This window comes from Phalacrocorax aristotelis, chromosome 4, assembly GCF_949628215.1.
Source record: "Phalacrocorax aristotelis chromosome 4, bGulAri2.1, whole genome shotgun sequence".
Taxonomy (NCBI): Eukaryota; Metazoa; Chordata; class Aves; order Suliformes; family Phalacrocoracidae; genus Phalacrocorax; species Phalacrocorax aristotelis.
Genome location: NC_134279.1, coordinates 18,637,900 through 18,651,564, shown reverse-complemented (window position 1 = coordinate 18,651,564; position 13,665 = coordinate 18,637,900). Strand labels below are relative to the sequence as shown.

The 13,665-nt window shown below is 42.8% G+C and overlaps 1 protein-coding gene across 4 annotated transcripts in view; it reads left to right on the top strand.

The window, feature by feature from the left end:
* The window catches only part of SMAD1 (SMAD family member 1), a 49,417-nt gene that overhangs the window by 24,396 nt on the left and 11,356 nt on the right, over positions 1–13,665 (top strand). For all 4 annotated transcript variants that reach the window (XM_075090467.1, XM_075090466.1, XM_075090465.1 and 1 more), the window contains exon 3: positions 12,154–12,411. In XM_075090467.1, coding sequence (XP_074946568.1) covers positions 12,154–12,411 — 258 coding nt within the window. The remainder of the gene's footprint in view (positions 1–12,153; positions 12,412–13,665) is intronic.

Genomic DNA, 13,665 nt, shown 5'->3' with positions numbered 1-13,665 from the left:
AATGTTAAAATTTTTAACAAATCCATGTTAAGCAGAAGTGGGATAGTAAAATAGTCATGCCTTGTACTGCTAGCTGTCTGCATACGTCTGCGCTAGTTGCTTGTATTCAGTATTGAAAAATACTGAAAAATAAGATTCCTGAAAGACATCTGTTTCCATCAGATTGAACAACAGTTGGGCTCTTACTGTTACTGTAATGTCAAATGACATGTTCTAACTCATTTTGCTTTAATCTTGGAAACAACTACAGAGTTTGAGAATGATTTGGACCATTTATACCATATTTAAAAATAAGTATTTGTAAATGTCCTCTCACTTCAATGAGATATGCAAGATAAAAATAGAATAAAACTTTTAAAAGGTGTCTAACTAAAATGTGCATTTTAGCTGAGTGCTCCTAAGTAGTTTAAGTGGTTGGAAAGCTGGGGTTGGGTGTTAAGTCATCTTATAAATTTTGTATTTGGGAAATGAAGCAAGAAGTTATTAACTGTAAGCCTGAATTCTGGCTTGCTTTCTAATTGTTTTTGGATGAGATAAAAATCTCTGCATTTATGTAGCTACAGAATTTTTGCTGGAAAAAAATCCAAACAAGTAACTTAATGAAGTTGGAGATGGTAGAAATAAAATGCTTCCCTTTCTGTCCGGAGAGTACAGAAAAACTTCAGGAAAAACTAGATATTCTTGGTCAGGTGCCTAACAGGCAACTGGGCAGCATTCTCGTAAGCGTTAGGGCTGTAGTCAGTTTGACAGAGCTGACAGGAGTGTTCAGTCTTTCACAAGCTCCATGTGCTGCTCTAGCCACTTAAAATATTCCGGAGGTTGCTGCTGACCAGGAGCTAGGGTTCACTTCTGCTGAGGTGCTCTGCTAAATGAGGGTCTGGAGGTACAATGTTACGTGCATGGTGAAGTTACACCGTGAAGTTCTAACAGCTCGACAAAGTGCTTGAGCGGGGTTGAAGCCCACTGTGGTTTTACTGAGGTCCCTGGCTGGGTATGTAAAGGAGGGGGGTTTTATATTTAGTCAGCCACAGATCTGCTGTTGTTTTGAGGGATATTGCATGGAGATGAGTGGGAAAACAAGGCTTTTGGAAACAGGTGGTAGCTGAACTCCTGTTTGGCTTGGAGAGCTGTGCTTCATAACTTATGACTTCTTTTTTCCTGTCCCTTCCTTGTTCTTGCTGTCCTCCAAGCATCATCTTTATCTTCATTTCCTGACAGTCACTCCCAAATTCTGCTAACTGTTTTTTCCCATTTCTGCCAGGACATTAAAACACCATTATTGCCGCATAAGTGCTTACGCTTTGAGATTAATGGGTAGTGGGAATTCATGCATGAGTCACTGTTTCCAACAGCCTATCGACTCGAGCAGGTATCAGGGTTTGTGTTTCCAAGGCTATCATCACAGCCGGGAGGGTTAGAAGAGTACTCTCTTGACAAAACAAAATTGGAAGCTCAGGTTGTGTACGGTGCGCGTTTTGTGTGCAAGGTGTGTAGTGAAACTCTGGCTCTGCTTCACAGTGTGGTTGGTATTTAACTGCTTTGTGCAGATCCAGTTAGTGGAGAGCTGACGTGTATGGTGCATGTGTAGGATGGCACCTATACGTTCACTCTTCTGCTGGCTCTCTTGTGATTTGTTTTTGTTTTGTAAGTTTTGAGGAACAGATTAGCGGTAAATCCTCAAATATGTAAAATCAGGTAATGCTCTTTGTTGGGAAATTAGTGCTGTGGATGCGTCTCAGTTTTCATGGTGCCAGAGGGATGCGTGGATTTTCTACCTTGGTAACCGTATTCCATCCTTGCTGTTTAGCTTGAGAAGATAAGCTTGGAAAACATGAGAATCGGCATGCTGTGGTGTGTCTGCCAGCTGCAAAGCTACACCTGAATCCAAACAAGATTTTTCTGTTAGCCAGGCTAGATAGGAAAGGCTTGTAAACAGTCAAGAGGAGGTGGAAAACTATCAGCAGCCTCAAACAGGGAGCCTCCCAGGTGTCCCTGAGCGCAGGCTGTGCTGCTGCCCCAGCACAATGAAGGGAACGTGGCATCTGGCAGGCACGTAGGTGTGACGTGGTCGTACCATATTCGTGCCTAACCTGACCCAGACGCTCTGGGCAGGCACAGGTGCCTATCTGATCCTGTGGCGAGTCAATCAAGAAACTGAACAGACAGAAAACTGCTTTTTCGCATGGTTAGCTTGGCAAGCTCGGTGCCCTCAGCTAACTAGCTGCAAAGTCAGATGGGGGCAAGGCAGCATCGGGGCAGGGGGTGTAGGTGAGGAAGGGTGGCCTTGTGACAGTGTGACACTTGGTCAGCCTGGTATCAGCAAGCTTCCCCCCGAGTGATGGAGACCCGGTCCATGGCAGGGTGCATAAACAGCTCCTGCTCTCTGTGTTGGGCCAGCACAGCTGTTTCCGTGGCCTTGTGCTGAACCAGATCACAGTCACTTTTTCCCCTCTCCTGCTGTGCTATGTTCCAGGCTGATCAGAGCAGCGCTGGGGCTCTCCTCGTGGTTGTGGGAACATCTGTACCAACACAGCCGTGTGGACGGCATGTAGGAAGGAGTGGAGATGGTGGGAAATGAGAGGAGAAAGTAGAAGCTGTTTTGTTGCTGGGGATGGGAATACAACCTTGTTCTCCACCGCCAGGAAGAAATACCTCCTCGAGATGTGTTACAGTAGCCCACTGCTGCTCTTTCATATGTCTATGTGCAGAATTATTTCTGGTGCAGGGTAGTTAATGGCCATCAAATTTCTCCCTTGGCAAGGCAAAGAAAAGCTTTTAATTAAGGAGGGCAGGGTCTGAACTTGATGCCTTTTAAAAACTGGCACACTCAGCTGAACTCGTGTGCTCACTTGGCTGAATCTGCTTTTTCGCCTCAGTTTTATTTTTTGGTTTAGAGATATCAGGAAATCAGGCTTATACCTGGTTTGGGACTATCCTTAAGTATGATCAAGACTTGAGAAATAATGAGGTGTAGAGCATATGTAGAGGCTGTGAGGAAAAAGTGAACACTATGTTCCTCATCTCTTTCTGAAAATGCCACAAATGACCTCTCAGGTTTTGCTGGAGGATGTGTGAAATGGCATTTGGAAGTGCCCCCTTGCCACCTTTTATTCCTTTGATTTCTATGGAGATGCAGCCTCTGTTGCTTGCCTCTCTCCTCACTTACGTCAATGGGATCAGGTGAAAGATGTCATCCAGAATTTAGGGGAAAACAAATTTCTCTTTTTAAGCCTGGGTCCCCTGTGCTCTTACAGCAAAACAAAAGGAATGGGACAGGGAGCAGGATGAAGAGGTGCTTGAATTGACACTGCTATTAAAAAAATAATAATAAATCACACCTCTAATGTGGTTTTAGGGGAGGATGTTTAGTTCTTTTGCCTTAGCTAAAGGAAAGGAAGATGAAGAAACTGAATGTTCCATTTTCTTAAAAGTACTACTGAGCACTAGCTCTCGGTTCCATCTGATGCAGAGTTGTGTTAGTTTGCCTCTACTAAGCATCCCAGCTCATCAGCCTGCTAGGTTAAAGAGGATTTGAGTTTATAGTAGGTTACAAAGGACACAAAAGGGGAATTAACTTCTCTTTTATGCTTCATGTGCAGAAGTGGTTGGAGGTACAGAGTATTGCTGTGAATGGTAACCTACTGCCAAGCAACTGAGTGCTGTCTTCTCCTGAGAGTCCAGAATTCGCTGATACCTCCTCAGGGGTCAGGCTTGGGAGAAACCTACTCTTCACTGATCTGAGTGAGCTTAAACCTGCCTTGGGAAATGCAGTTGTTAACTGTTGGGAGGTGTGAGCACAGCGGAGCATCACTAAGAAGCATGCAATGCCAGGGGCTACTAAAACCAGTCAGTCCAGAAGCTGTCGACCTGTCCTCTGAAATATTCTAGGTGCATGGATCAGCCCATTAGCACAGCCACTTGGAGGCAGAAAATAACTACACTAGCTCAAGTTTTTTTTTGCAATTACCAGTAAAGCCTAGATAAAAAAGGCTGGATGTTTTTCCTCTGTTAAGTTTTCTTCTTTGGAGAACTGGCTGCAGTCTGCTCTCTGTCAAGGGGCTTTATGAAGCTGATGGTGCCCATGTACCACCCGAATCGGGGAATGAGCAGCAGTTGCTTTTTTTTGACGTGGACAAATACATTGTCAGAATGGCTGAATTTTCAGTTCTGCCTAAAGATCATGATATTCCTTTCCATTATAACCATGAATTCAAAGTGGATGTCTGCTTCAGCAAGCTTGTTTTTGGCAACAAACGTTTTACCTAAGCATACAGCTGCTCTTTGCCACAAGAACAGGCCAGGTCCCCAGGCTCTCAGGAGAGCGGTAGGTGTGTCGTGCTGTTTTTGCTCCTGGCGTGGACTCCTTACCTATGACTTTTAACTTGATTGTTTTCATATTTGTCTTTGATCTCCTCTGCTGTTTGCTCTCAGTGAGTCTCCATAAGGCTGCACACCTCCTGCAGGCACCAGGGGTGCAGAAAGAAACTTGAAATAATGAAAATCCTGGATAAGGCAGGTTTAGACTCACATGATCCTGGAAGTAAATGCTCCTTGAATGCTCCCCTGTACAGTGCTGCAGCTTTGGCCCCGAGTGAAAGAAAAATAAGGCACGTTTAAAGGAGCTTTTTAATGCCATTTGAAATCACACAGATGTTCGCTTGTGTATATTGGTCTGGTCATGCTTGTGAGCTCGCTCTCTCCAAGTACTTCATGAAATAATGACATGGGTCAGTTAGTCATCCCTGTCTCACCCCCCTGTACTCAACTGGCCTAGGATCACTATATAGAAAATTAATATTCCCAAACTGTTTCTAGAAAGGGTTAGATTGAGAAGAGGCTCTTTAAAAACCCGTCATGGCGTACTCGCCCTGCGCTTCAAACCTGACGCTGCCTGTTGCAGTGCTCGCCTGTCGGATCACTAATGCCGCTTTCGGCAAGTGGCAGGGTTCAAACGCAGCTCCTTGGACTGTCAGATTGGCAGGTGCCACAAGTCCGTCTGGATCAAATTTGGAGCCAGGAGAGAAAAGTTTGGAGTAAGTGCTGAGTCCCTTTAGGACTGTGAGCTTGCCTGGCTGGGCTTTTTGGGGTCCCAGGGCTTGCTTGGTGGCTCCCACTCCCCAGCACCGGGGAGAATGGGGGTCGGCGTGAGAGCCTCTGTGCAGTTTCTGACCAGATGGAAGAGCTTTGATGGCCAGGGCTGGAGGGAACCCAGCGGAGCAGCTGCCAGCGCGACTCCCACAGCACCAGGCCTGGCAAAGGATAATGCCGGCAGCGCCAGGCGTTGGAGGGAGGGGGAGAGGGGCCAGGGGAGCGAAGGGGAAAGAGACGCTGCTCCGGGGGGCGTAAGGGAGGGGAAAATCAGTGTGTCCCTTTGCCGTTAATATGTAGAACCACGTTAGAAAAATCCTTGTTCCTGTGTGATTTCTGTAGCAGGATTTCTGCCCCTCCGCAGGCTGGGGGTGTGGGAGCAGAGTGTGTCGTTGCTGAGAAGTTTTGCTGTTATCGCCGTGTAACGCCGCTGTTGGGTGTAACTTTAAAAATAGCATGCTACAACAGGTGGGCACAATCATAGGATGGTTCCCCAAAATAGCAAGCAACTGTCAGTTTGCTTGGCAAGAAGTATAAAACTTCCTTCATTTCAGTTTTGCAGAATTCTGTTCTAAAATTCCCCACCAGATCTGTGGGAGAGGAATTGAAATAGGGAGGCAGAAAGGAGGGAATAGTCTAACAGCAGGGTTTTCCTTGTCTAACCTTGCCACGTGTCAGAAAAATGAGCTGCAATAAAGGGATAAAAGTTGTCAAGAAGGATATGTTTGTCTCTTTTTTTTTTTTTTTTTCTTTCTTTAAAATTAACCAGATTCAGATGTTTTTTCTGACTTAAAAGACCAGGCTTCCAAGTTTTAACCTACTCAGTAGGACGGTGACTGTGGCTTTCATACACATAATTTGAACTCTGGTCTGTGTAAATGTCTGAGTTAATATACACTATCACACTGTAACTTCCTCTTGTATCAGGACTGCTTTTCCCCCAAATCTGCTTTCAAGAACTCCTTCACTAATGTGCATACAATTAGTACTAAATTCTGAAATTGGCCTTGACAAATGTCAATTTAATCAAAATGTTAGCTTATCAGAGCATCCGCAAATAAAATCTAATGTTAGCTGAATATTGTAATGCAGGAAATGTACTAATATTACTCACCAAATGCATTTAGACCAGATGTCTGATGTAAAAGTACAGTCAGTAAAGCAACAACTGCCTTGCCTTTTTTTTTTCTTGTTTGTTTGTTTTGAAAATACAGTCTTTGGTTGTAACTATGTAAAATGGCAAATCAAGCTATGGCGTCTACTGAAACTGTGCAAAATAAAAGTAAGACTTGAGAAAACAAGAGACCTCTCAGCTTTCTCCCAGAATAGAAAGTCTGGCATGTTTGTCCATCTGTCACCCAAAACAGGCTGCTGAATAGCTATTATTGAGCCTTTTCACTTGCAATTACTATAACATAGGTTTGGAGGAAAAGTCTAAAAGGCTGGCATTTCTGCTTTTGAGAAAGCAGTAAAGCAAAGCTGTGCTACCACAGCCAATAGCACAGCCTTGCTTAAGCGAGGTGGTATTGGAACAACATAAAGTAGCTAGATCCTCAGAGATTGCTTTTGCCACAACACTATTAATTTTTTTTTTTTAACCAAGAGTAAACTCTCTCCTAAGCGTAGACATGTAAGTGTCTTTGTATGTGAGAACTTGTCCTCTGGTCAGAGTATTCAGTTTTGCCAGGTCTTGTTTTAGGCAACACGGGAAAAGCTAATGACATTAAAACGTTTGTTTCTACTTGGTGTTTTATTGTTTACAAGCAAAATCTTGGCAGGACCTTTCAGTCAGCATGCTTCAGTGACTCTCTAATGCTACTGCCAGCAAGCATAACTAAGCGCATTCAGCTGAGCATACGTCGGTACCTGCTCTGTTCCTACCGTGGGACTGGACTGCTCACCAGGGTGCCACAGCCAGCTTTGGCTGCTGTGGCCTCAAAGGCAGGAAATTAAGCTAGGAGCCTTTAGGAGGGTTGAAATTTGTTAGTTTAACACTGCTGCTGTGTTTTGGGTTTTTGTTTTTTGGGGTTTTTTTTCTTCTCCTAACTATTCGTTTTTCTTACAACTTTTGTCTTTGCAGGATTTTCTGTCTAGAGCATGGAGTACAAACCACAAGTTCCTCCCCCTGCCTCATGTTTTCATACCCATTTCCAGATAGCACGGACTGATGTGTGAGGATTTTCCTCCTTCCCACCCACAGTTCTATTTTTCTGGCAAAATATAAGTGGCTTTGCATAAATTCGTAGGAAAATGTATGTTGGAAATTAAAGTGCACTGTCTAATGATAGTGCTCTCAGGTCTTCATTAGGGCTGAGGGCCCTGTTGTGGTATAAGTCTGTACAAACGTTTCTACAGAATATACGTTGACCAAGTTGTCATGATTCTTAAGAGCAGAAAGTACAGCAGCAATTGCTCATCTTTTTCTTTATTTTAATTTTTTATATTATAAAGCTCACAGAAGTAATAGAATCTACTTTGGCAAGGAAAGATGATCTATGTCTGCTTTCATACATACAGCCCCTTGTTGTATTTCATTATTTCATCTTTCAGTTTCCAGACATGGACAGAGAGGTGCCTACCCAAATCTTCATGTAACGTGCAAAGAGGGAAAAAACTAGCTGTCATCTGGGCTTGTCTAAGACAACTGAGACCCATCTGGATAGCAAATATGCTTCTTTGAAAGTACAGCAGGTCCTTTGGCTTAGATTAGTTGTTTGGTTTTTTTTTAATAGAGGAACTTAAAAAAAAAAGTTTTATTCATAAATTGTTCATAAATTCATAAATTATTCATCTTTCTGTGTTTTCTAAAATAGTTATCTCTGGAATGTGAAAATAGAACAAAAAAGCCCTAGGAAAATCTTTACTCTAGGACAGCACACCTGTTAGTTTTCTGAAGAATAGGGTGACATGCTGGAGATACAAAGAGTAGAGATAAGTAGCTTTCTTCAAAGGCCACCAATACATTTTCATAAAAGCATTTCTTTCTTGGTGTGGTTAGTTGGAACATTTATCTGAACAGCCAGGCTGTCTTTGGTCTATCTTCTGTATTTTAGGCATTCTTGGCTCTTAGATGAATTAGCCCTGTGGGTGCAATTGCCCTGTAGCTGTAATTCCTTTAATACAACTCTACTTGTTTGGTGTGGGCATACTCTGGGAATTATTTGCATCGTAGAAACAAGCTACCCAGTTCCCAGGCTGTCTTGACAGATACAGGATCTCTTCTTAGCTACAGTTCCACAAACATATCCAGCCTGGCTTCCAGGTGGTTTATCTTCCTCTTCAACCATTACTAGTAGCATCACTGCTATTAGTCATGTATTAACTCTCAACTCCAGGTCCGCATTGACTCCAAATCTTGGAGAAAAGTTTAGCCATAGTATAGCCTATAAAACCTTTTAATCTGGTGTTTGAGAAAGTACAGGCATCAAGCTGTCAGATGACTTGTGGTTCTACACCGTTAACTGGTTTTAACCATTTTAACGAGGTTGAATTTGCAAATCTGTTGCAGTAGCTGTTTAAGACAACAGTGTATTTAGTAGTATGTTTCCTTTAAATATATGCATCCCTGCTGAATTGAAACAATGATAATTTTAAAAAAACCTTATCTTCTATTTTTTGTATCTGTGTTCCCTTCTGCTGAAGAAAGTAAAGAGGAAGGGAGAAATTCTTTCTGCAAATTGTTAGAGCAGCGTCCCGCGGAGATCCGCACAGCAAAGATGCGCGCTGGTTCATTATTTTATAGAAACAGGTGTGCTGGCTTAGCATAGAATAACTCTCTCATGCTTTCTCCCCTTCAATTATACCTCTTCCTGGAGCTGGCAGCTGCAACAGAGATCAGCCTCCTCCCCTGCTGTACTGAGCCTCAGTAATTTGTTATTCCATATGGTTGAGGTCTGCAACCTGACCAGAAGCTCAGCGCCTTACACAGGGGTGAGGGGAGCAAGAAGGGTATGCATCCCCCTTTATGTTTTGAACTCCTGGCATCCTTCCATGCTTGCGAAGGGCCCAGTCCCTGCTCATGTCTTGACTCCTGAGTGAACAGCATTCAGATTAAGTCCTCTGTGACTCTGGTAGGAGCAGCTATAGCCCACAAAAAAGCCCACGAGCTGCAGAGAGATCAAGTTATAGCAGTGAGTGACTGTCTTGGAGTTGGACTAATTGGAGCGCTGTAGTCTCTGTCCCACCTGACATGGCCTTTCAGGGTTTTTCTTCCTCATTTAAGGTTGTATGCATGCAGGGAGGATGTGTATTAGGGGCAGCACTCAAAGTAAATTCTGCAGTGATTTTTTTTTGTGACCATTTGTGCTGTATCAGTACCAGTTGTATTCTTTTTCCCCTTTCCCCGTTTTCTGTGTGCATTTTGAAGAAGTTGGTATTTAATCATGTTGGACAAAAAATATAGGCTTGTGTGAGGGAAAGCTGGGAAGAGGAGGCTTGTTCTTATCTCGAGTCCTAAACCTCACCAGTGGATCTGCCCAACAGGAGGAAACGTGCATATACCTTGGGAAAAATCTGACGCTGCTTTATTTTAATTACAGAAAACATACAGAAAATATCCTGTTCTGCTATTTTAAAATGCTATAAATTGTGTGGCTTCCTGTGATGTCATGTGTGTCATTGTTTAATGTGAAGTAGGGGATGGGAAAGGTAGGTGATGTGCTTTCTGCACAAATGAACTTCAGGAAAGTTAATGGTTTGACCTTCATCCATAGGAAGGGGAGAGATAGGAAAGCTGTGTTTTTAATGCTTGAAAAAGTAAGGAAGAATCATAAAGACAGGAAAGGGAAGATACTTTTTAACACATGATCTCATTGTTACTTTTTTTCACTTGGTAATTTATTAGCCCAGCAAATGTTGGCTATGACAGTTAAATAGTGCTTGACCTCACTGCAGAAGGACTGCTAAGTTTAACAGAACAAGCGTAATTCTGAGACATCCTGATATTCAGAGAGATTGGATATGACATTTGCCGTGTTGTGAATGAGGGGGTTTGTGATGCCCACCTGAATGTTGAGTAACTCCTTTTTTTTCCTAATGGCTTTTTCCAGTGACATGAGAATGGCTGCATTAGAGGCAAGGGACAGTCCTGCACTTCCAAGGGAGATGCAGCTTCTCCTGGGGTGTTTTGCAATTGAGAACTTCCATAAAATGGCAGATGGACATGTTTTGTTTCAGAAAATACCATCATTAGGAACTTCGTATATTCCTTGTAAAGTGGAGTTAGTAAAATTTTTACATCTAAATAAATCTACTTAGGGGTGATGTCTGCCTCAAATACCTGAGATCTGTTGGAATCTCAGTGAAGCTGCTCTAAGAAAGTGAGACAATAGATTAAGACTTTAAAACCTGCTTATGACTCTTTCCAGGCAGCCTTAATTTCAGTGGTGGTGGAGGGTAGGTTCAATGTATGTTCAGTGAAGATTTCTGGCATCAAACTTTTCATGCGTTAATGCTACTAGTGGGCAAAAATCTGGTGGCTTAATTTCTCTCTTCAGTATATGTCAAAAAAGACAAGGGAGACCTGCTTTTTTTAGTTAATCTGTGACTTGCTTTAGGAATAGAGAGGGAGTTTTGTCTGTGGCATCCTTTTTTATCTGTTTCAAACATGGACCTAGACCTCAGGCCTAGTCTATGCATTGAGCGGTGTCCTGGTGCTCACGTAAGTATGTAAGTATCTGAATGTTTCTGTATAAGCAAAGTGTTCAAGGAGTAAAGATGCCCCAGTGTCTTGGAAGTACCTGTTTGTCTTGGCAAGATGATTTTTTTTGTTGTTGTTTGGGTTTTTTTTTCTTGGTTTGTTTTTCAATTAGTTTGTAATTCGGCCTTTTGGCGAAGCAGCTGTCTCTGAAACACCTTTCTGAATCTGAGTGATAGTTATGTCTGTATAGGCTTGTCCTGTATACATGCTCTTCTTCCTGCCCACCAGGTTTTCGAGACAGGGCAGGAGTCTCAGGGAGAGGGGATGGTAGCCTGGCTTGCTTTTGCTGGTTTTTGTGGTTTTTTGGCACCCTCCCTCGAAGGCAGGCTATCCTGGGGGGTTTCTCCCAGTCCTGCTCAGCCATGGGAAATGGGGGTGCTGAAGGAGGGGCAGATGTGGAGAGGAATAACTTTTATTTCACTTCCACTACTTTGTGCATGGATATCCCTGTCCCTGCACTTGCCTCTCCTCTTCCCCCATCACTCAAAAATCTCAATCTGTAACAGGTCTAGGTTTTAATCCTTCGAGTACTTCCGATTTTGCTGTGAGGCATTCAAAGATAGAAGTGGAGGCACTGGAAAAAGAGCTGATTCTTTTATCTTAGTGTATCTGTTATCATGTTCATATTCCCAGTTGAAGAGAGACCTTTGTTTCCCCACTGGTGAGGAGGCCTTGGGAGTGTGGTGAGACCAGTAGTTTCTGATGTGTGTTTCTCTGATCCCATAGTACCATATAGTTGGAGCTCAATCGCTGCTTAGTTGGGTTTTTTTGAACTGCATAATTTTGTTTAAATTGCACATTTTGTAAACTGACTTGAAGATTTAATAACTGTTTTAATACTAACTTGTATGAACATAGGCCAGGTTAAAAATAAAATTACAGCTGTTGGGACCAGACTGAGTTCAAGGCCTATTAGTATTGTCTTCAGAAAAAATATCTGTCTTTATTAGCAAGGTTTTGGGTTACAGGCCATTACGTGATTAGCAGGATCACAAGTGTAGCAAAACGAACTGCATGTTAGCATTGTAATGCACTTACTTCCCAGCATTTCTTTGTGTGAATAAAACTAAAACACAGAATTGAGGTTTGTTCTTGGCTCTTCTTCACTGGCCCTCTGTGAAAACAAGCTCCCATCTGGCAAACCAGGTAGCTAGCATGATCGCTATGAATTCAAGCTATGCAGTAACTGGATACAAGGAAAAGAGTTCTTGCTTAGGCATGCGCTCCTAGATTTGACTACCTTGTTTTTGACAGATGTGAATATGCCCTAGAGGAGGAAGAATGTGGGTTTTTTCTCTCCTGTATAGCCTGGTCCTTCAGAATTGAGTCTCTAATACTGTGGCTTTTCCCTCTTTCTCCCTTTCCAGTCCTTCCTCCCGTGCTGGTTCCAAGGCACAGCGAGTACAACCCTCAGCACAGCCTTTTGGCCCAATTCCGCAACCTGGGACAAAATGAGCCCCACATGCCGCACAACGCTACTTTCCCGGACTCTTTTCAGCAACCCAACAGTCACCCGTTCCCCCACTCGCCCAACAGCAGCTATCCAAACTCGCCTGGAAGCAGCAGTAGCACCTACCCACATTCTCCAGCCAGCTCAGACCCGGGAAGTCCTTTCCAGATGCCAGGTACAGTCAACTTTGGTTCCTCTTCAGATGGAGGTTGGACGTCACTGGGTTCATGATTTTTTTTTTTTTTTTTTTTTTTTTTTTTGCTTAGTAATGCGAGATTATCAGCCAACACTTGTGTTCAATAGCAAGCTGAGAGGAGTAAGGTAATAAAGACTACGTAATTGCTTTGTCTGGCAGTAATGAGGGTTTTAATATTGTGCCACTTTTAAACAGAGTTAAAACATTACTGTAAAACTCTTCTGGGGCAGGGGAAAAGACTCAAAATGTTTTGGGGCCCAGTTCAGCAGCTTAGCCCACAAAGCATAGTGTTTAATGCACAAGAAGTATAATGCCACAGATAATCCTTGCTTAGGAAAGGGATCATCATAAATTCAGCACATGGCTTTAGTTCTGCAGAAGAAGGATGTTTCTCAAGGGGATCGTGCTATTGCTACTTGATAAAATTTCTTCGCATAATGATGTAATTTCAAGAAACAAATATAATTCAACTGAAAAACTGTTCCTTAAGGCCCTGAAAAGAAATCTTCAGGCTGTTCTACTTCCTAAAGTCAAAGAAGTAACAGCCTTTCTTTGTTAACTGCTGTCTGCAGTAGATTCTGTGAAGCTGTCTTTTTTTGGCCTTTACATGTGGGTGGACAAAAACACTGCAGAAGCAGTCTGTGACAGATTTCTTGACCTAATGCTAGGAGAAGGACTCCATGCAAATGCTTACTGATGTGCTGTTTGCATATTTTCTTTGGGGGCTGAGGGAGGGTATGTATAAACAAAGCAGCAGACTTGTGAAAATCTGTTTTCTATTACATGAAATTAACATCCATAGAATTCTGCTGCTGATAGTTGTTTCTCTTTAAAATTTTTCTCTTGTGAGTGAGTGAAGACTACTGAATTTGCAAAGGCAGGAGAGAAGGAAAGACAGTTTGTATTGGCTTTTCTAAAAAATGTGAAAAGTTGCTGCACAACCAGCTGTCTTTCCTTCCTTTTTTTTTTTTTTTATTGGTGTGGTTGAGGCTCTTCAAGCAGAGATAAAGGCTTCTCTAACAAGGTCTTCGTGAACACTGGCTTGTGGAAGTCCACTTGATCTTTGAGGGTGTTCTGTCTGCATGCCAGTAAAGACAAGTCAGCAGCTGCAGTGAAGAAGTTGAATTAGAGCAGAGGTCAGGATACTGATGTCCTCGATGCTTAGCTCTGGACAGTTGTCCATCCTGCACTAATGGGGGAAGAGGGTGACTTTTGGAAAATACAAAAAAAAAA